The sequence below is a fragment of the Canis aureus genome, chromosome 36, assembly GCF_053574225.1.
Source record: "Canis aureus isolate CA01 chromosome 36, VMU_Caureus_v.1.0, whole genome shotgun sequence".
Taxonomy (NCBI): domain Eukaryota; kingdom Metazoa; phylum Chordata; class Mammalia; order Carnivora; family Canidae; genus Canis; species Canis aureus.
Window position 1 is genome coordinate 14,672,472 of NC_135646.1, and position 23,120 is coordinate 14,695,591.

The following is a 23,120-nucleotide window of genomic DNA, read 5'->3' on the forward strand; positions in this document are numbered from 1 at the left end:
TCTGGGATATACTATTTGTCGAGGAATTCTCCTGGTTCTCCTCCTACCCTGAACTCTTTTTCCTCTCTCACCTTATCTGATTCTTTGTCTTCTGCCTACACCTTTCATGTTGCAGTTCCTTGGCTTCATTTTTTGTTTCCTTTTCCCACTTTATACTCTGTTGCATTATCTCTTTTCTCTTCCATGGTTTTAACTCCCTGATGATTCCTACTTTTATCTCCAACTCCAGTTTTGCTACTAAAAAGGAGATCTGTGGATTTAATTGCTAAATGACATCTTAGCTCTAACTTTCAACCTGGTAGTCTTCAAGGTTTGTGAATCATACTGCACTCATTAGCTGCACTATACTGCAGTTCCCCCGATGCATAAACAAGCCAGAATTTGGCAAGTCAGGGAATCTAAGCCACTGAAGTAATCTAGGCCTAGGATTCTTTTGTGGTCCTCGGTTGGGCCCAAATTCTGGTACCTGACTGACTAGAAGCTTTTCTGATTCTTCTGCCAGAATGCTGTCCATCTGCCCTGAATATACCTTCCATGCAAAGTGCTTTGTCCAAACATAGTCCATATGACTGCTTTTATACCTCCTTGCTAATAGATGTGTGACACTTTCAACGTAACCTGGGAGCAAGGTAAGTGGGGAAGGGACTCATAACTGTCCCCTGTCTGTAATTTTTGAAGTCTAAAACAAACATGAAAATTGTGAGGGGCTATTTGGCTGACACCCTTTCTATATCCCTGGGCAGCCCTGTCTCCTGGTCAATCCAATAACCATCCACATCTTCACTGTCTTCAGGGTGCCTCATCCCTGTCCTTTTCAGCATATGACCTTGCCTCTACTTCAAGGACAACATTGAAATTACAAGATATGGATATGAATTCCTACAAATGTATCTGTATTTGTACCTGTCCTTACTGCTTCCCCTATCACAGGGAAAAGAGCCCTTTTTTCCTGTTTAGAGAGCATCCTTCCACATGTACTATAGGTACTGTTATCCATAGGGGGAACTCTTCTTCATTCTTCCAGAGCTGATAAAAGCATGTCCTCTTTGGCAACATCTTTCCTGATATTCCTACCCTATCCTATTTGCTGCATTGTTGGCTCTCTCCTTCGTGCCACCACTACCATGTGTGTGTCTCTATAATTACTCTTAGTTAGGGGCTTAGTAGCAGCAGCTTGGAGTTAAACAGGCATTTGTCCAAATCCTACTTCCACCTCTTATTCAGGGCTTGATTTGCTGGGACAAATTACTTGAACTTTCCTGAGCCTCAGTTTCCTACTTTGTAAAATGAACCCAGACTCCCTAAGTTCAGGTTTTGTCTTGGCCATTTATTAGCTGTCTAACCTGGGCAGGTTATGTTGTCTCCCTATGTTTGAGTGTCCTCATCTGTAAAATGAGTACATTAATAACACTTCATAGGACCACTGCTGGTTACATGGGTTCATACATGTCAAGTGTTTAGAATAGTGCCTAGGACATAGTGTGTGCCGAATAAGGATTCATTCTTATTGTAACTCTGATAGTTACCTACATAAGTCATGTGAATAGGGTAAATAGGACCGGCTATCTGCAGATAATCCTGGTAAGTGCTTAAATGGTGGAAGCTGTTTTAATTATTTTCATAATCCTCACATTTATGCTGCCCTTCTCTGTGAGCTCCCTGGACACAGGGAACCTGTCTCAGTAGTTTCTGGCATGTGGTACATAAGCAAGAATGTACACTGAATCAGTGAGGGGATGAGGCCTATCTTATGGGCCCCTCTAGCTCAATACCTCCCAAATCAGCTTCATCACCCTCATAACCTGTCCCTCTGGAATGTCTGTGGTCCCACCAGTCCCCACTGCCAGCACTGGGAGATAGCTTGGGCTCTTCCCTCTGCCACCCCCGCCCTATCTAATCAGTTAGCATAAGTCAACTGCTGGCTTTACACTCTTCTGCACCTGTGATCCCACCCCACGAACTCAAACCTTCGGCGTCACTCCCATGAAGGAGTTTGGTAGCCTCCTAACTGCTTCTTCCCTGCAAGTTTTGCCCCAGCAGTAGTTCAGGAAACCCTAATCTTGCCATGGGTAAGTTTTGTACTCTGTCTCAGTCTGTTTCTTCACCTTTAGAATGGAGGTGTTGATGATAGTAACCACTTCATAAGATTGCTGTTTGCTTAAAACAACGACTCAGAGAAAGCCCCTAGCACAATGGGTGCTTGGCTAATGCCAGCTTTTACTATGATTGTATACAAGTTAAACACAAATCTCTTAGCCTGGGATCTCTCATCCCTGCTCTTCTAGCCCCTTCATGCGCTACCTCCCTGCCTCCATGAGCATCCTAGTCTTCAGTCCTGCTGTGCTGGTTCCCACCTCTCATCGTCCCCTTGCCCTCATTCAGTGTGGCAAGCCCTAACTGAGACTGTCTTAAACTTCATTTCCTTTCCCAGACGGAGTTATCATTCTCTTCTCTGCATCTTGTACTTGACACTCTGAATATCAGCTATAAATATATTTGCCTTGTGTGTATTAGATAACAGTGTATTTAGAGGGAAAGAATGCTGGTTGAGTTTGGTTTAGATTATTTAGATTAATCTGCTTATAGCAGGACTTTGGCAGCTAAGAGAGGTGTACAGAGAGCAAGTTAGGGAGGCAATGCCAGCCCCGTGGTCACCCAGAGCTTAGGCTAGTGACACCTGCCAACAGAAAGAATATGTACCACTCCGAGGAGTTAAAACAGAAGAGGTGGCACTAAATGAGGAAAATTTGAAAATCAGACATGGCTTATGGAGATGTGAAATGGTAGAGGAAATCCAGATCCGTTTGCAGTGAGCTGTAAAGGCCACTGAAACCATCATCAGTTTAGCTGTCACTGACGCTTGCAGCCTTTTTTTCTAGAGCAGACATTTTGCTGTGCTGTCATTGACAAGGTTTGATTTGAGAGGATAAGTAACTCACTGAAGGTGTTAGGTACCCTCGCTTCATCCATGTTGTACATAAGGAAAATCTCCTTTGTCAGACCTTCCTTGCAAGGTTCTCAGTGGACCAGGGAAGATTTTAAAGCAACAACAGAGCTGGTCAATTTTATCAGGATCATCTCTCACTGGCATTAAGTAACCATATTCCATTTAGTCCAGGATCTGTTTGTCTTTGCTCAGACACCAGGATTTAACTTAATGTTTCTAATTGTGAGGATCAATTCAGACCTATCAGTTTCCCAGACCAGACATCATTCTGCTAGATCTGCCTCCTCTCCTTAATAAGAAGTACGTGACTGGCTTAAATATCCATTTAAGAGTGAAAAAATGGTTTTGCAGAGCAGATTGAAATCTGTCATCTGAAGCATTTCCTTGTCTGCCCTCTGGAGTAATAATACTCCTAATTATTTTTAAAGCAGGATTTCATCTATTTTCCGGTATACATCCTGCAAATTGAATTGAGCTCCAGGATTACCCAGAAGCTAAACCTTACCATCGTGTTCTATAGCCATTTTCTAATGAAATTCTCTTTGAAGGCAACTTGTCCCCTACTCTCCGCCCTCCCATTCAAAAATACCAAGTAGGACAAAGAGGTGGTGAGGACCTCAAACTTAGCCTCAGCTCTTCCTATATTGTTCCCTTCTGTTGTGCTTTTAAAAAATATTTTTGTGTTCTAGCCTGAATATTCACATTCCATTTAGCTAGGGGTTTTCCATGTTACATAAACCATTTCCTATCTCTACATCTTGAGAGGCATTCAAGGCAAGCTGTACTGCCCTCACAGAGCTGGAGAGCAGCTCGCTGATGGGAAAAACCACTTGCTCAGAGTCATTTGGAGATTTTGTGAACAAATTGCAATTAACCTTAAGATCTCCTGATTCCTTCTCCATTAGTCCCCAGTGCCTGTTTCAAGAGCACCAAGAAGTATTATGGTTGGGATTGATTTTAGTAAGACTTTTGCCATAATTTTTCACAATAGGGAAAAATACAAGAAGGAAACATTATACCAAAGTAATAAGTGGTTATTTTACTGTGGTAAGATTGTGATACATTTTTTTTTCCTTTCATGATCTTTATTCTCCAGACTTTCAGTAATGTAATCGTTGCTTTTGTTATTCCTAAAATTTTAACTCACTTAGCTCCATATATTCTATTTCAGAAAATATGTATTGACATTTGCCTTTTTTTAATGCCTCAGACTTATAAATAGGATTGTTCTGTGATTACTTTAGTGTGATTTAATGTGGTATAGAAGGCTACTTTTCCATAAATAAATTACCTTGCACTGCTATACACTTATGTTTGAAAGAGAAGAATAAACTTCCACAAATTTCAAGTTGCAAAAAGTACAAAGGGCATGCATAGAGTTAATCTGCCTCCCACCTCTCTTATTCTTCTTCCCACAGGCAACCAAATTACTCTTGTGTATCTTTCCAGAGATATTTTATGTGTATGTGCTTTTTTACACAACAGTGGCAATAGATGATCTACATGCTGCTTTTGGAGAGCTCTCTGTTCCATTTAGATCATATCACTCTTCCTAGGCTTGCCTGTTTTCTTTTTTTTTTTTTTTTTATAGCCACTCCATTTTCTGTCATGAATTTTACACATTTTATACACACATGACAACCTAACCAGTCTTTTTTTTTTTTTCATGATTGCTTTTCAGTTTTTTGCTATTACAGGTAATGATTCAATGAACAACTTTATACATTCTGAATGTAAGTTCTTTCATTCACAAGTAAGACTGAGGACACCTTCCTAGATGTAGGTTTGTACATTTTTGAGTTTGCTGCAAATTCCAGATTTCCTCAGTAGGGATTGTGTGCTACACTTCTACCTGTATCTTCTTGCAAACATTTTTCTTCCTTAGTACCAGGATGTCAGCCATCACTTCTGGTGTGACTGTGCTGCCTCAAGCTGTCCTTCCCCTTTTTGACTTTCTTAACTCTAAATATGTGGTAAACTTAGAAACAAATAGCTGTTAGAAGTGTGTGTAAAGTAAGAGTGTGTGGTCTAGACTCACAGCCAGAGCATTGTAAAACACTCTTCAGCAAGTATTAATTGAACACTCACCATGCTCACTGTTCTAGGCAGTGGAGATATAGTCTCTGCCTTTTGAATGCTTGTACTCCAGTGGAGGGAGAAAGACCGTAAACAAATACACAAATAAGTGACTTCTAGATAAATGGTGTGTTACTGGACTTTCTTTTTAAAGATTTTATTTATTTGACAGAGAACACAAGCAGGGGGAGCAGCAGACAGAGGGAGCGGGAGAAGCAGGGAGCCTGACACAGGGCTCAATCCCAGAACCCTGGGATCATGACCTGAGCCTAAGGAAGATGCTTAGCTGACTCAGCCACCCAGGAGCCCCTGGACTTTAATTTTTGTTTCATAGTTAAAATCAAATGGCCAGCATACTACTAAATTATATCATCGGTTAGTCTCCCTTTGTAATGCCTTGGCTTTGTATTTGGGAAAAAGGAAGGAGAGAACATGGACAGGCATCACCTTCTTTGAGGGGTGATGATGAGAGAGTTTATGGTAGAGTTGTTAAAAAATAAAAAGAACTGTGATATAAATAATACTAAAAAGCACAAAACAGAGTATCCAGAGATCTTTAAGCTCTCTGGATTCAGTGGGTTTTTTTTCCTACTAAGTATATTAATTCAGCATTTCTCAGAATATGTTCCATGGATCATTAACAAGGTCTGTGCTTGTTAATAGGTGTTCCTCAAAAAGAGGGTTCTATAGGAGGGCCACAGCTAGGACAGCTTTGTAACTGGAACAGGGCCCCTCAAGAGAAAGCATCCCTGGGAGCTCACAGCATGGCAAGAGGATTGAAGGAGTTGGAGACAGCAGCCCTTTCTCCGGTTGATAAACAGGCCCCAGACTGAGTTTCCCGTACGACAGTACATAGCTGCCTGTCTGCAGTCAGATAGGTTTGGGAAATTGCTGGCCTAAGCATGTGAGGCAGACAAGGATATCCATAAGCTTTTGTAGGCTAACATGCTACACTTTGAATCACCAAGGGAAGAATGTGGCCTGTGGCATTTTTCTTGGTGGACCTCAGAACACCATTTTTGTGGGACTAGTATTCCTTGGAACACAGTCTGAGAAAAACTGAACTAGATACTTGTACCAGTTCTTCTTATTCTAAAACTCTGTTCTCACCTGGTTTTTTTTTTTTTTTTAATATTTAATTTATTCATGAGAGACAGAGACAGGCAGAAACATAGGCAGAGTGAGAAGCAGGCTCCCTGCAAGGAGCCTGATGTGGACTTGATCCTGAGACCTCAGGATTGTGCCCTGAGCCAAAGGCTGAGCCACCCAGGTGTCCCTCATCTGTTTTAACTGAAGTCCTGACTATCCACCTCCCCTGCCCCAATCTCCAAATTGCTGTCTCTGGTTAAACATTCCCTTTGCTCCATTGCTGTCTTACCCAGGGCTATTTTTGTGGGGGAGCATACCAGGACACCATTCCAGAACCTCTTTCTCAGAATTACGTAAACCTGAATATTTGAGAACTCTGTTTTTAAGAGGTAGCCGTCACCAGCTTAACAAAAGATGTATTATGTTTAAATCTATACTAGTGATGGTTACTACTCAAATAACTATGTTTATTTATAAATACATATGTAAATATAGATTTGGTCATTATTAATTTGTAGCTAATTATAACCCACTTGCTGTTTCCTCCAACAACTCGTGTGTGAGGTGTGGAGAAATTGCTTTCTACCTCGACTTTCTCCTGCTCAGCTCCTGAATCCCGTGGACTGCAGCCCTGTGAAGGGGACACCAGTTCACAAATTGCAATAAAATAAAGTCACAGACTTGAGCTCTTATAACTTAGTCTGTTTATAAGCTAAAAGGTATGGAAAGAAATTATATTATTAATAAACCTTAAATATTATTTAGTAAAATACTAAAAGGTCAGTAGATTTGAAAAATGAACTATTGACCCTACAAAAGTTGCTTCTAATGTGAATGGAGTTCCCGGGATCATGGAAAAGAATGCCAACCAAAACCATTTTTAAAAATGTATTGGGCCTATCCATCTGCACCTATGAGCTGAGTTTTTATATATATCAGAAAATGCACTTGGGCTTTTTCATGGTTTTCATAATTTGGTTGGCAAGAAATAGGACAGTAGCTCTTAGGTGGAATATATTTGGTGTTCACGTATAATTTATGTAATATTTCTGTTAACAGGAAAGAAACTTTCTCTCACATAAACTTTATCACCTAAGAATATCATTGGCTTCCTTCCCTAAGTAACTATATATGTTTAATGTCGTTTTTAAAAAGCTTTCCAATTATAGTTGAGTTTGAAAATGGAATCCTTATACCAGTATGCAGGGTTATTTAGAACTTAAGAAACCAATGGGGATATAGCATTCGATTTTGCAAAAATAGCATTTTATGCCAAATTCTTATTAGTTCTTTCAAAAATTCCCTTACCATTGTAAGTGGTGGATTCTCAAAAGTGAGTGTGTGCTCAACCACGCTGCCAAAACCATTCCTCAGAGTTACAGGGGTTCGTTCACCTACTCAGGCAGCCATGGTCACAGTATGCTCTGTATTCTTAACCCTTGGTAATAACTTTGTGAAGCAGTGCCTTAGACATTATTGAACTAGCTCTGTTTTTGTTTTTAGTAATTTCAGCTTATGAACACTGTCGGTAGCTGCTGTGCCATTTGTCTCACTGCTTATACTGTCTCTGTAAAAGACTTTTTTTTTTTCCCCCTTTTGGGCTTAAGTACCACCTGAAGAGAGAAGCCTTTTCAGGCCTGGGAGACTGGCCAGTGCCCTTTGTCCTTCTGTTCACCTACTAAAAGGTAGTATTGTTAGCCTAATTCAGCAGGGCCCTGACTCAGTATAAACACTGCTCAATAGAGCCAGGAAGACTAATTGAATTGTACAATACATCATTTTTCAGCAACAGTTTCAAGTGGACTGTACTTCTTTTCCCAGAACACCATCCGTTTTTTCCTCATTTAAGATATTTAAATATAGCAAATATTTAACTATGATAAATAAAATATTTGAACCCAATTCTCTCTTTCTCCACTGAACCTTGAGCTACATGAGGACAGGGCCATGCCTGCTTTATTCTCCACTAGTACCGGCTATGGTATTTATCTGGCATGTACCTGTGTCTCTGCGCCTCTAAGTGAGGCGTTATTTATCCCTGCCAATGGTTATTTCCCGTCTGGTTAAATAGTGAAAGGTTTTGGCTAATTCTGGGTGCCTCTTTGTGAGCTGGTTTACAGAGACTGTAAACTTCACCCCCTATGTAACTGCAGGACCCCAAAGGATCACACAACAGGTACCTCAAAAATAATTGCTAATAATCGGGGGGGGGAGATGAGACTTTCATTAGGGAAAAAAAAAACATCAAGGCCATTTTTTGTATCTCTCCATAACACTTTTGTTGAGCTTTATATTAGAAAATATTAAATTACATAAATGTGTTTTAATCAACATGCAATAGCCTTACATTTAGTTACCACCTATTCGTATTGATTTGTTTTCATGGTTGGATCTACTTGTGGTACTCTCCTCTGTACCATCTTTGCCCACCAAATGAATTTATGTTTATCCTTCTAGACCTTGAGGCAGTGTGGCTTGCTTTGCCAAGGGCTCCCTTCCCCCGCAGGACAGTTGATTTCTCCTTCAAGATACCAGTGCACCCCATCTGTATTTCTTTTATAGTAGAGGACAGGCTCTGTACTACATGTAGTTTTTGTTTTAAATATTTATCTCTTATACTAAATAGTCCCTTGAGGGCAAGGACTGCATCCTATTTATCTTCATTAATAAACTTCTAGTCTGGAATGTAAAGCAAAGCATTGTGGATTTTCAATTTTTAATGTTGAATTCTATCCTTACTCCTAGTACTAGAGCAGTTTTGGTGGAAATTTTTAGAGAGGTTTTACCTTCCATAAATAGAAACTAAGCCAAATCTACATGTCACTAGCCAATCCATATCTCAGAATTAGTGAATTGGCATGTAAAGAGTCCCTCAAATTACCCACTTGTTATACATTATTTAAGCTACTCCCTCTGTATCTCAGACACCTTGTGTTTCTACTCTAGTGACAATGACATTTTTTAAAAGATTTTGTTTACTACTTCTTTGAGGGGGAGCACAGAGGGAGAGAGAGGGAGAAGCAGACTCCCTGCTGAGCAGAGAGCCATGTGGGGCTCAATCCCAGAACCCTGAGCCCGAGGCAGATGCTTAACTGAGCCACCCTGGTGACCTGACAATGGCATTTTAAAACTATCTTTCTCATAGTTTTGATGTTTAGTATCAGAAATGGATATAGAATTGGATGGATATATTAAGTCAGTCCAAGCCCAAAGTTATACTAAGAGTACTCCTTTCTGCTCACTACAGTGTGTTTTTGAGCCTGTTTTTTATGCAAGTTATCCTGTATATAATGTCCTTTTAAGCTATCCTTTTATTCCTTTTGAATTTTTAGTATGTACATGATTTACCTATTTTTAAAAGATGGCTACTTACAAAAGCGGTAAATATACATGAATGTGGTTTTTAAAATAAAAAAAAAAATTAAGACTTATCAGTAGTGTTAAGTTTTGAGATTGTAGATTCACATGAAGATGTATGGATAGTAAAGAGAGGTCCCATGTACCTTTCACCCAGTTTCTCCCATTGGTTACGTCTTAGATCACTAACATCAAAAAAACAGAAGTGGACTTGAGTATCCTGGGTCTGTATAGTTCTGTGTCATTTTAGCACATGTAGATTCATGTAATCATCACCATAATCAGGATACAGAATTAATTTCTTTCCATGCCAAGGTTACAAGTTTCCGGAAGAGAGAAAGCAAAACCAACATTTATATTTAGTTAAATTATGGGCTTTTTCTCTTGGCTTGTTCAGAAATGTGACTTTGGTACTTAAACTCTGGCTCCTAGTTGGAAGAGGTATGGCAAGCCAGATGATTCTCCAGACTGACTGAGGAGGTTTATCTCCTAGGTATCTAAGCAGGCCAAAGAGTTCCTGGAGTACGTGTATGAAGAGCCCCTGATCGACATCCAACGGGAGAACCCCATGCTGTACCTGCACGCTGAGCCGCTGGCCACTGTGGTGCGGCTGCGGCAGCGGCTGAAGTCCCTGCGAGCCTACCTGTTCAGCTGCCGGGCCGCTGTGGCCGAGGATCTGCGCCGCAGGTAGGTCACAGGGGGCAAGCAGCTCCACTTGGCTTTCCTCTCCCACTGAGAAGGTCGTCAGATGACCTCCCTGGCCTTCCCCATGTGGACTGCCCAAGTCCTGTGGCTCTTCCTTTGGGCTCGTCTTTGACTTGCTTCCTCCAAATTCCTCTCTGGTTGAGCCCAGATAAATGAAGGGGATAGCTTAGCATAACTAAAGGCTTTTCACCCTTGGAACTAGTTTCCCCAACAGTGAAGACTGCTCCTCTCTGTAGCTTAACGTGAGAGGATGATCAATGGGAGTGTCCTCCTTGATCACTTCTGGAGTATTTTACACTTCTCCTAGTTCCATTTGTAAAATGAACGCATTTGATCTGTTATAACTTAAAGACATTTTTCAGTGGAAATAAGTAGTTATTCAAACTTACTTTCCATACGGAGATGGTTGTGGTAAGTGATGCAGGCGGTGGGGGCTGGGACTAAGATGCACAGGCCCAGGATTCTGCTTTAAATGTCCCCATCTGTGCAGGCTCTTCTTCCATAGCTTAGTTATCTCAGAATTCATAGAACACACAAGTCCATACATACCAGGTCCAGATCCTCAAAATAAAACTGAAGTTAAAATATGCCTGCTCTCATCAAATTCCTTCTTTTACAGTTAGATTTTATTGGCATTTCAAGTCTCACCCTTGGCATGTACCAACTATCTTATACTTGAAATAATTGTTGATGGTGTTCATTGGTCCCTAAAAATACCTTTTAATATTTTAATAGAAATGACCAAAAGCACACCTTAGTCATGGTTTCTGGAGGTGAGCCTACATGCAAAAGAACCTTTGGAAAGTATTAAAATGATATAGTTTGTTATCTGGGATCTGGTTAGAAAGATACTGACATAATCCCAGGCATCTGAAGAAGACATTTTAAAAAGAACTAAACGTAGATAGTGAGGAATACATAATATCTAGACAAGCTCTCATAAAATAGTAATGAAAAGGCAGCTGCCACGAAGCAAAATACTTCTCAGTGGTAGTCATTCTATTACCTAGTTGTTTTTCAAAAAGCACTAGGAAATGGTCAGGATTTATTCTTATAAAATCTAGGCAAATCTTAATTTTAAAAGACCAGGGCTTTCCCTGAAAGGCAGTAAGATTATGTGTCTCTAATTTACCAACTGAACTAGATACAAGGTTTTTATTTTTATTTTTTTTTAAGAGTTTTATTTATTTATTCATGAGAAATACAGAGAGGCAGAGGGAGAAGGAGCCTGATGCAGGACTTGATCCCAGGGCCCTGGGATCTGGACCTGAGCCAAAGGCAGATGCTCATTCACTGAGCTACCCAGGTACCCTGAGATACTGTTCAAAGTATATTTGTTCTATTCACACTTTTGGCTTTGCTCAGAGCTAGTTTTTCCTGTGCCTATCCTTCTAGAGAGTATTAAAATCTACATTTAGGAATCATGTTAGATACTGTTTTTTGAAGGTTTTTTTTTTTTTTTTTTTTTTTTTATTCATTTGAGAGCAAGTAAGTAAGCCTGAGCAGGGTGGAAAGGCAGAAAGAGAGGGAGAAGCAGGGGCCTTGCTGAGCAGGGAGCTCACCAGGGGGCTCAATCCCAGGACCCTGAGATCACAACCTGAGCTGAAGGCAGACACTTAGCTGTCTGAGCCACCCGGGTGCCCCTAGATACCTTTCTGATACAGTGTTTTGCTTTGGATAAATATGCCAGGGCATACATTTAGAAATTGAATAGATCTGCTCTTCATTTGGATGACTAAGAATACCTGTGCAGTAGTCTGGTGGTTTATCATCATATCCTGCATCTATGGCCAGAAAAGGAATGGAAGTTCCAGAAAGAAGGCACTCCCAGGGCTATGAAAATGAAGAGAGCAGTCTTTTTTTCCTTTCATTTTTTTCCCTCACTTGTTCATGACCATTATGTAACACATTCCTGGCACAGGTAGGCACTCAGTAAGTTTTGAATGAAAGGAAGGAGGGAGGAATGGATGGATGTCTACTGTGGTGTCACTTTAGACCACTGAATGATGGCTAATAGCCCAATTTTGAGGAAGGAGTTGATCTTCAGACTTTATTTTTTCTTAGATATCCTTTATTACAATGCCTGACCCATCTGAAACTCAAAAATAATTGAATATTGAATGAATAATGGAACTAAAAAATCAAAGCAGTCAAAAAATTTTAATTGGTTATGTTTTAGAGATAAGTCTCAAATCTTTCTTCTCCTTTTCACTTTAAATGTACCACCCTGGCTTGGAGTCTCAAGACTATTGCAATATCCTTCAGACTAGCTAGCCTCACATCAGTTTCTTCCCTCTCTCATGAACCTTCATCAGGCAAATTATTTAAGTACAATTTGGAATTCAAGATCTTTGCAAATCTAGTCCAGTATGTTGGTCTACTGTCAAATATCTTGTACTTGAAACATGATTTAACTTTCTTTAATGTGGGAATTAAATTGGTTTTTTACAACTAAAGTGCTTAAACAGTAGTGCTTATACATAGTAAGCACTCAATAAATACCATTATTAATACTGTTTTACTATCTAGAATGTTCTTATTTATCTCTGGCTTTGAAAATCTTTGTTAGAAGTTTCCACCTAAGGGATGCCTGGGTGGCCAGTGATTGAGCATCTGCCTTTGGTTCAGGGCATGATACCCTAGTCCCAGGATCAAGTCCAGCATCAGGCTCCCTGCATGGAGCCCGCTTCTCACTCTGTCTCTGCCTCTGTGTCTCTAATGAATAAATACATAAAATCTTTTTAAAAACCCAAAATTTCCACTTAAAAGCCACCCCTGATGCCCTATCTACTGGAACCAGTTCCCTTCTCCTATGTCAGGAGAGGAGTGAGCCAGAGGAAGTGGGCTGGAGAGCTCATCCTGGCCATAGGACCTGAGGTTCCTGTGTATACAACACATACTTATTCATGCAGTTGTTGCATAAAAATGAGTACAGCAGCAGGTTCCCTAAGACCAAAGAATGAGATTCCTACAGAACCCTAGAGGAGACAGGTTGATTTTTTTTTTTTTTTAATTTGCTATCTTAGTTTCTCTATACTTAGATGCTATTAAAATAGCATTTGAGTTTACCATGTCTTCCCACCCTGGCACAGAGAAAAGTATACCAGTGTCCAGCAGTTCTTACAGGGGGCTGGTCTGGAGTTATTTCAAAATAAAAAGATTTGAAATAAGACCATTTAGTACAATAGGTCTGAGATTTTTGGGATGCCTGTACTTCTTGCAGCAGGCCATACTTAATATCATTTCTGCCTTCTTACAGTGTGCACTACATAACCATAGGTGCAAAGAGGAGCCATTACTCACCGAATATACTCAGATTCCTGTCACCAGAAGCCCTCTCTTACCTTTTACCTTTATAAGGAGTCTGACATTTTAAAAACAAAATTAGCCAGCTGCACCCTTGATAAGAGAGATGATAAACTTAGCATCTCTTCATCAACCAGAAGTAATATTTAAAGTTCCCTTTGTTTCTGTGTCACTTGGGGACAGAGCATTCATTTTAAAGTAGAATTTAAACTTAAGAGAAACCTACTATACACAACTAATCTTACATAACCCTGATAGAAATTAATAGAGGGGAACAAAAGGAGAGCAAGAGAAGCCAGTTCTTATCTAGTTGTGAAAGGCGTTCTCTCTTTGCCTGGTTTTTACCTCCATATAGGAGTAGCCATTAATCTCCAGCAAGTAGGCCCAACATGCTGAAGACCTGTCAGCACCATATAAACAGAATAAAGCAAACTGTTAATATTGCTGTCGTGAGAAAACTGAAAACAGACTGATTAATTGTATTGGTGCTCCACAGCCAGAGAGCTAACTTTGGTCGTCGCCTTATTAGGGAAGTCACAGTTTGCTTTTAGACCTTTCATTATGATGACCGCCCGGTCTTCATCCTCAGTATTCTTGTTATTGTTGTTAAATGAATGCCTTGTTCCTGAACCCATACTGCAAATCTTGACTGGCAGGGATGATTAGTTTAGAAAAAGTCAGTGTCTTGCATGAAGTCTAAAATGTTTACAGTGCTGACAGTTCACTGTTCCTGAGGACTACCAGATGGTGACCCTGTTGGATTGGTTCAAGGCCTAGTTAACTTTTCATGAGAAGAGTTATTTACAGTATCCACACATGAAGGTACATGAAGAACTCTCGGAAAAATCTTAGCACTGTGAGGACACAGCTGTGTCAGCAGCCATAGGGAAGTCTTGGGGAGGGACACTAAGAAGAAATGGCGGCAGATCTTAGCCCTGTGTATCCTGAACAACAGAACATCACATGGATGTGTGTGTACATCACACGTCACACATGGGCACCTCAGGGCCAAATTTGCCCTCGGACATGTTTTGTTTGGCCTTTCAGGAATGGTCTCTCTGGCTTTTAAAGTTGTGAATTAGTTGCTAACCTTTAAATACCCTGGGTGTTTTCATGTATGCACAGTGAAGCTCCCTGGTGTCTGAGGAAACCAGCAGCTCTGATTACACAGGGGCAGTGGTCACTTAGCATTAGATCCTGGGCGCTCCACTTTGCATGGTCTCTCCTGCTCCTGTTCTCCCCAAACCCAGAGTCATTCACTGTAGACTACGTTGCTACCCTGTTTTTCTTCTTCCTGCCCTACTTCATTTATTTACGGTGATGCCTGGGGCTCATGTAAGATAATTATGGTTTATCAATTAAAAAGTGCTTTCCCATAAATATATTATTTGTTCACAACAGTCCTTTAAGATGGGAAACAGATGTTATTTAGAAGGAAGAGAAAGAACTGTGACTCTGGGATGCTATGTGACTTGCCAGATGTGACAAAGCTGGTGAGCAGCAGAGTGCCCGCTCAGAACCAGGTCACCGTAGCTTTCTCCAGTATATGTGCTGCTGCTGGTGGTGGCAGCGTCCAGAGGCCTCCAGACTCTTAACAGGAACCACTTCTAATTCTCCTGAAGCCTTGATTGAGGTCATGTAGAAGAGTGGGAAGCCTGGCAGGGAGGTAGCAGATGGTGATGTCCCATGAGGGGGAAGGTGGGGTTGCTGACACAGGCACTCTTATGCTCACAGTTGCTCAGGCAGCCTAGGAGAGCAAGCATGTCAACTGGCTTAGTGTTAACAAGTGCATTTTCCCTAAGACGGCATTTACCAGACCTTTCCATTTCACAGTCCTGTAAATTTAAAACACGAATATGGAGATATCTATAAGGTTGTCTTACATACATATCTTTAACCAGAATGAACTTAACATTACCGCAGATTTCTCACCATTTCAAAAAAGAACATAGTAGTATTTTTAAAAAAATGACCTCAAAAGTCAAACAGCGTTTTAAAATCAAATAGAAAAAAAAAGAAAAAAAGAAAAAAAAAATCAAATGGTTTTTTTTTTTTTTAAGATTTTATTTATTCACCTAAGAGAGAGCACGCACAAGCACGGGGGAGAGGAAGAAGCAGGCTCCCCACGGAGCAGACAGCCTGATGTGGGGCTCCATCCCAGGACCCCAGGATCATGATATGAACCAAAGGCAGACACTTAAACCAGCTGAGCTACCCGGGTGCCCCTAAAATCAAATAGATTATAAAATTAATTCTATTCCTCATTTTACCTTGGACTGCTGAAAATATCATCCAACTGACACCAGCTATTTATTTATTCATTCGTGAGAAATACACAGAGAGAGAGGCAGAGACATAGGCAGAGGGAGAAGCAGGGTCCCTGCAGGGAGCCTGATGCGGGGCTTGATCCCAGGACCAGGACCAGGATCACTCCCTGAACCCAAGGCAGATGCTCAACCCCTGAGCCACCCAGTGCCCCTTAAATCCTATTTTTTCTTCTGAGTGTTAAAGTACACCATTCAGTCCAGGGAAAGGCATTCTAGAAATTAATATGGGTATCTGAGTTTTTCCCATTCTCTGTCATCAAAATGTGATTTGGGGACTTGGAGTACTTGGTGAATCCAAAGTTCCTATCATGTTATAAATTTAAAACTAGTTTCTCTCCAACACTAGTTAAGGCCAGTTGGAAATGTTACACCTATTCTCCCAGTTGCTTAGGGCAGAACTGTGTTGGGGAACATTTTGTCCTACTTGTTTAACAGCTCAACTTTGGAGTATTAGGAGAATACCAAACAGAATTCTGCTACCTTTTAAGTCACCTTTTCTGGCCTTTGGTCCCACATTTTACTCAAAATTATATCCAGGATTATTTCTCACCGAAATATCAGCTTTACTTAACAGAAATTTCTCTCATAAAGTTTCTCATTCTTACTAACATCATTTATCCAGGTGAGTACCAGGAAAAAAAGAAGGAGTATGGGTGTGCCTCTTCTTTCCAGCAGAATTCAGCCCCTGGCTCAGCTCTTAGACCAGTCCCCATCAGTGTCATCTGATTCCCATTCCTTCCTTTGTTACCCTGGGGAAAACCGTCTTTATACTGAGTTGAGGGGAGACTAAGTACAAAAGTTGAAATGTCCGTTAGCCATTTGCCGGCATCTTAAACTTCATATGCCCAGAGCAGAATAGCAGAATGCATCTTCCTGAGCCCAACGGCATATGCCCCTGCATTATTTGCAGTAACTGATCTTCCCCTTCAATCTGTTCATCAACTATAGTTCAAGCCATAGGTAGATCAGATGATGTCAGTCTTCATCCAAACTAATAGCTTCTCCTCTCACCCCAGGTAAAAGCCAAGTCCATGTATGGTGTCATCCCCAGTCACCTCTTTGTTCTCACCTCCTACTACCTGTCCCCTTATTCTTCTGCCCTGGTCACACTGGCCTTTTCTGGTCTTTGAGAGCAGGCTCTTGTGTGAGTTTCCATCCTTGTTTTTCCTTTTCCCAGGTAATTGCAGGGTTGCTTCCTTACCTCTTTTAGGTCTTTACACAACTGTCACATTAATAAAGTATCCTTGACTCCTCCTCCCCCCACACATACTTCCTGTCTTCTTTCTGTACTTACTACCATATAACATGGTATTTTGTCTGTCTCCATCTCTTGGGCTGTCATGCATGGATATGGAGGTTGTGCTCTGCTCAATCTATGTGCTCTGCTCACAGCCATATGCAGTGGCCTGCTTTCCCCACCAGGTTTAAGCTATGAAAGGTTCATCTGTTTTGTTCACTGCTATATCTCCAGAGCTTAGAGCCATACCTGACATAGTGAGGGCTTTATCAATATTTGGTGAACAAATTAGCTAAATGAATAAAATATTGTTGCCAAGATTCTACCCACTTAAAAAAAAAAGTTTGATCAAATTAAGATTTCATTTATTTATTAATGAGAGGCACAGAGAGAGAGGCAGAGGGAGAAGTAGGCTCCATGCAGGGAGCCTGATGTGGGACTCGATCCCGGGACCCCAGGATCATGCCCTGGGCGTGAAGGCAGGCGCTAAAACCGCTGAGCCACCCAGAGATCCCATTTTTTTTTTTTTCTTATTACGAAAAGATACCAGTCAGTATAGAAAACAAAAATAAGAAAGCCATCCATTATCCTACCACTTTGGTACATATCTCTTCAGACTTTTTCCTCTGATTATTTTTTCCCCATAGAAATGGTTTCATACTGTACATACCAATTTTAACTCAATCATTGCATCTAGTATACTTTGAACATCTTTTTATGCCAGTAAATATTTGTCTTAAGCATGATTCACTAAACAGAAAAAATAGTGCTTTGATATATACCATTGATCTTGAAAAAAGTAAATGAGGATATTATTTAGTATGCCCAAAAGCATGCATGAACTAATAATAAGCTGAGAGAGATCATTTCATAGCAATACCTCACCTTCCTCTACCAACACTTCGCCCTTCAAAATCAGACATATTAGGTGTAGGGGTTATCTGTTGCAAAGAGGAAAGATTGCATGCTGTTGGGAATTGAATACGCTAATTTAGGAGGCTAGCTTATTAAGATATATCTCTTAGGGCAGCCTTAAAACACAATCTACACAGACATGACTTGCTGTGTCTCTGACCTGCGTGTGAGGACTGTCTTATAACCAAAATCTGAGATATAATTGTACAATTATTAGCCAACAAAGACTGGTTAATGTTGAATTTTAGAAGAATAAGCATTAGTAGGATTGTTAAGAATATAAGATAACACTTAGGTTGAGTAAATGAATATGACTTTGTTCTTTCTAAGATTTAATATTAGCCAGATTTTGTGGCTTTATTTTTCAAGTTAGCTGTTTAAGAGTCATTAGCTGCAGTTGGGGGCTTTAGTCTTAACATTATGAACCTATCAGGACTTCAAAACTACTAAAACACAGGATGTTTTTGCTTTCAAAACCATCATTGTTTTCATTCTACTTTAAGAACTCCTTTTCCCTTGGATGACTTCTAGAACATCTAAGGTTTTCAAGTCATGTAACCTCCTGATCTCCTAATAGCTCCCCCACCTTCCTTCATTTTCTTCAGAGATCTTATTTAGCAAATTATATAACAATATCAGCAGGCTAAAAGGTGGCTACAGACTGCAAAAGACAGTATCCTTTAAAACTAAACAGATTAATAAACTGTGAAAAAGGAATCCTGGCAAGTTATGTATTGATTTTTTCTTATTCTGAGAGGAAATAAAACACACAGAAATGATCTAAAAATCATTTTCTAGAGAACAAAAAAATAAAACTCCGTGCAGTTAGATAAATGTTATGTTCTTGGAATTGTTAAAAAATACTATAAGACTTTTCAGCTAGGATCTATAACTGTGATACATAGAATAATCACAACCAAAATTACTTCCCAGATATTCCTACTAAGGCTTTAGACTGTTACTGAGAAACTTAACACAATTTTTCAATGAGCAGGTAAAAGAGGCCCTGATTTCCCATAACTATCTATCAAGACATGTCTGATGCAATCTTGCTACTTTTTCCACCAATGGGATTAACAAAATGAAGCATCTAGAGAAATGATCGAAGCTTGTTTCTTCCACATGGGTTGCTATCAAAATATCCGCCTTTGATTTAAAATTGTTTTTCCATTAGCTGGGAGCAAGGCTAGACATATGATTCCTGTCCATGTTCAGCCTAATGTAACGATTGCAGGAAGAGTTTGCAGCTCATATCAAGAACACCAAATTGCATCTCCCTGGGGATGTTTCACGGTGCTAAAATCACATTACTGATTTCAGTGTGGGTGCTACGCAGCCCTCTCAACATAGTGCAAATTACCCAACCTAGAGCACATATTCTTGGAAAACACAATAATGCTACATGAATAAATGGTTTCCTTTTTTAAATTATTCTTTATGCACTTCTATCCATATTCTTCATTTAGACTATTATGACTTAGAATCAAAGTTGGAGGTTTTCTGTGGTGGTGGTGGTGGTGTGTGTGTGTATGTGTGCGCGCGCGCACGTTGTGTGTGTAGATGGGTCTTTTCTTTAAAACCTATTTTTTACATGTGCTAACATTTCCATTACAAACTTTTTCATTTTTAAAAAAAGATTTTATTTACTTATTCAACAGAGAGAGTGCAAGCACAAGCAGGGGGAGCAGCAGAGGGAGACGAAGAAGCAGGCTCCTCTCTGAGCAGGGAGCTTGACTCAATGCTCAATCCCACAACCCTGGGATCATGACCCCAGAGGAAGGCAGACACCCAACCAACACAGCCACCCAGGCACCCCCTTTCTTCACATATTAATTACTGGGTTTTTAAATGCCAGGTATGCACCTCCAAGAACTGAGCTTCAGGGAAATGGTGATATTATTAAATCTTTCAAAATCCTGCAAAGCATTTACTTACTTCAGAGTCTGACCTAGTCCCTCTTCTCTCATGAGCATCAGAGTTTGGTGGGAGCTGAAGTAAAGACCTCAGAAAGCAGTTGGGTTAAATGAGTCTTGATTTTTTTTGACTCAGTGTCCAAAGTACAAAATGGAATGAGGACCCCTACCTTTTTTATAAAGACTGTTGCCTTTGATTTCATAGGCAATTATCTCTGCATTTTAACCCCAAGTACCAGCTGCATAACATAAGGACTCTGAATCATATATGGTGTTTTTTGATTTTCATCTTTTCTCATCTTTCTCATTCAAGCAAGTTACCTTCTTGGTGTGTCAGGCAATTCTGAAGATGGTAAAATAGAAAACTTTGGCATTAGAAATGATTGTGCTTCTTGGTTTCCATCATTCCTTAGCAAGTTTCTTTATTGGTCTTTGGTATCAGAGAACTTGATAGTGCTACCTGCCAGTAATGTGGTTTCCCTTGATGGGTGACTAAAGTTGTGGAGTTGACACTCCTTAATACATTTGTCTTTGGGCTCTGATGTCAGGACTGACCAGATGAACTTGCACTGGCACGGACAAGGCTGTTCCCATATAGTTGGCTTGCTGGAGAAATGTTGTCAGATCTGATGGTTAATAGCCCGGCAGTGCAATAAGGTCATTTAATCACAGAAAACCTTAAACACAGCAGCCTTGTCAGAAAGCAAAAAGCAGTACCCTTCTGTAGCAAAAATCATGTTTACCACAGGATGGCTAAATTAGATTACTTTCAGGTAGTTTGGAGCCTTTTGGTTCCCAGTATGTCCCTCCCTAAAAGGAACATTGGAAAAATTAGTAACTACCTTTTATATAACATGGTAGTGGAAACCTGAAGCAATTTAGTTAAGAAAATACCGGAGACATGTGTGTTTGTGTGTGCGCGCGCATATGTGTGCAAATAGGTGTATTTAAAGACCTTCCTGCTCCGTCCGCACCGCATTTTCTCTAGGCCATTCCAAGGCCAGGCTCTGTCAGTTATCCCTACTTTTGTATCTATAGGTTCTCTTATACTAGCACCTTCATTTTAGCATATAAATATGCTACTAAACAATCAATGGATTGTGAAGAAATCAAAGAGGAAATTTAAAGGTTACCTTGAGACAAATGAAATTAGAAACAACATCCTAGAATCTAGGGGACCCAGCAAAAGTAGTTGCAAACAGAAAGTTCATAGCAATACAGGCCTATCACAAGAAACAGAATTTCAAATAGTCTAACCTTACAGCTAAAGGAACTAGAAAAAGAGGAACAAGCAAAACCCAATTTAATGGAAGGAAATAATAATGAAATAGAGGCAAAAAAAAGATAAAAAAGATCAATGAAACTAAGAGTTGGTTCTTTGAAAAGATAAAAATGATAAACCTTTAGCCAGACTCATCAAGAATAAAAGAGAAAGGGCTCAAATAAGTAAAATCAGAAATGAGAGAAGTTATAATCAACACTAGAGGAATACAAAGGGTTATAAAAGACTAATATGAACAATAAATTGGATAGCTAGAGAAATAGATGAATTCCTAGAAATGTATAATCTTCCAAGACTGAATCAGGAAGAAATAGAAAATCTGAACAGACCATTGCTAGCATTGCTAGTAGTGAAATTCAAACAGTAATTTTAAAACTTCTCAGCAAACAAAAGTCCAGGACCAGAAGGCTTCACAACAGGTGAATTCCACCAGATATTTAAAGAAGAGTTAATACCTGTTCTTTTCAAAATATTCCCAAAAATTTCAGAGGAAGAAATGCTTCCAAATTCATTCTACAATGCCAGCATTATCCTGCTACCAAACCAAAGACACTACTTCCCCCCCACCCAAAAAAAAAAAGGATTTACAGATCAATGGCTCTGATAAAGATAGATGCAGAAATCTTTGATGAAATATTAGCAAACCAAAGCCAACAATACATTAAAAAGATCATATACCACAGGCAAGTGGGATTTATTCCTGGGATACAAGGAGGGTTTATTTTATTCATTTATTTATTTTAAAGATTTATTTATTTATTTATGATAGAGATAGACACAGAGAGAGAGAGAGAGAGAGAGGCAGAGACACAGGAGGAGGGAGAAGCAGGCTCCATGCTGGGAGCCCGACGTGGGACTCGATCCCAGGACTCCAGGATCGCGCCCTGGGCGAAAGGCAGGCGCTAAACCGCTGAGCCACCCAGGGATCCCCACAAGGAGGGTTTAATATCCACAAAATCAATCTGATACAGCACATTAACAAGAGAAGGGTAATAATCATATGGTCATCTCAATAGATGCAGAAAAAGCATTAGACAAAATTCATCCATTTATGATAAAAACTCTCAAAGTGGGTATAGAGGGAACATACTTCAACATAAAGTCCATATATATATAACAAATCCATAGCTAACATCATACTCAATGGTGAAAAGCTGAAAGCTTTTCCTCTAAGATCAAGCACAAGACAAAGATGCCCACCTTTTACCACTTTTATTCAATGTTGTATTGGAAGTTTTAGTTACAGCAGTCACACAAAAAAAGGGAAAGAAAAGGTATCCAGATTGGAACAGAGGAAGTAAAACTGTGACTGTTACTATATATAGAAGACCCTAAAGACTCCACTAAAACCTGTTAGAATAGGGGCGCCTGAGTGGCTTAGCCAGTTGAGTATCTGACTTTTGATTTCAGCTCAGGTCATGATGTGGGGCTCCAGGGATCAAGCCCCATTTTGGGCTCCAACCTCGGGGGAGTTTGCTTTTCTCCCTCTTTTTCTGCCCCTCTCCTTGCTCTTGGTCTCTCTTTCTCTCAAATAAATCTTAAAAAAAAAAAAAAAAAAAAAAAAACTTAAATGAATTTGGTACAGTTGCAGCATACAAAAATAATATATAGAAATCTGTTGGAATATTTATACACTAACAGAGAAATTAGGAGAACAATCCCATTTACAAGTGTATCAAGAATAAAATACCTAGGAATAAATTTAACCAAGGTGAAAAACCCCAATGAAAAAAATGGAAGAAAAATAAATAGAAGAATATACCATGTTCACAGTTTGAAAGAATATTGTTAAAATGTCCATATTACCCAAAGTAGTCTACAGATTCAGTGCAACCCCTATCAAAATACCAATAGCATTTTTCACAGAACTAGAACAAGTAAACCTAAAATATGTATGGAACCGGCGAAGACCTTGAATAGCAAAAACAATCTTGAGATATCATGCCTCCTGATTTCAAGCTATATT

General features: G+C 39.8%; 1 protein-coding gene and 1 long non-coding RNA gene across 10 annotated transcripts in view; one reads left to right on the forward strand and one right to left on the reverse strand.

Moving 5' to 3' along the window:
• The window catches only part of PLEKHM3 (pleckstrin homology domain containing M3), a 178,211-nt gene that overhangs the window by 66,958 nt on the left and 88,133 nt on the right, over nt 1-23,120 (forward strand). For all 6 annotated transcript variants that reach the window (XM_077884730.1, XM_077884728.1, XM_077884733.1 and 3 more), the window contains exon 5: nt 9,963-10,156. In XM_077884730.1, the coding sequence (XP_077740856.1) occupies nt 9,963-10,156 (194 nt within the window). The remainder of the gene's footprint in view (nt 1-9,962; nt 10,157-23,120) is intronic.
• Nucleotides 1-23,120, reverse strand: part of LOC144305680 (uncharacterized) — a 140,580-nt gene that overhangs the window by 14,200 nt on the left and 103,260 nt on the right. For 2 of the 4 annotated variants that reach the window (XR_013372686.1, XR_013372684.1), the window contains exon 6: nt 10,564-15,227. This is a non-coding gene — a long non-coding RNA (uncharacterized LOC144305680). Of the gene's footprint in view, nt 1-4,841; nt 15,228-23,120 lie in introns of those variants that run through there. The other 2 variants (XR_013372685.1, XR_013372683.1) reach the window with 2 other exon arrangements.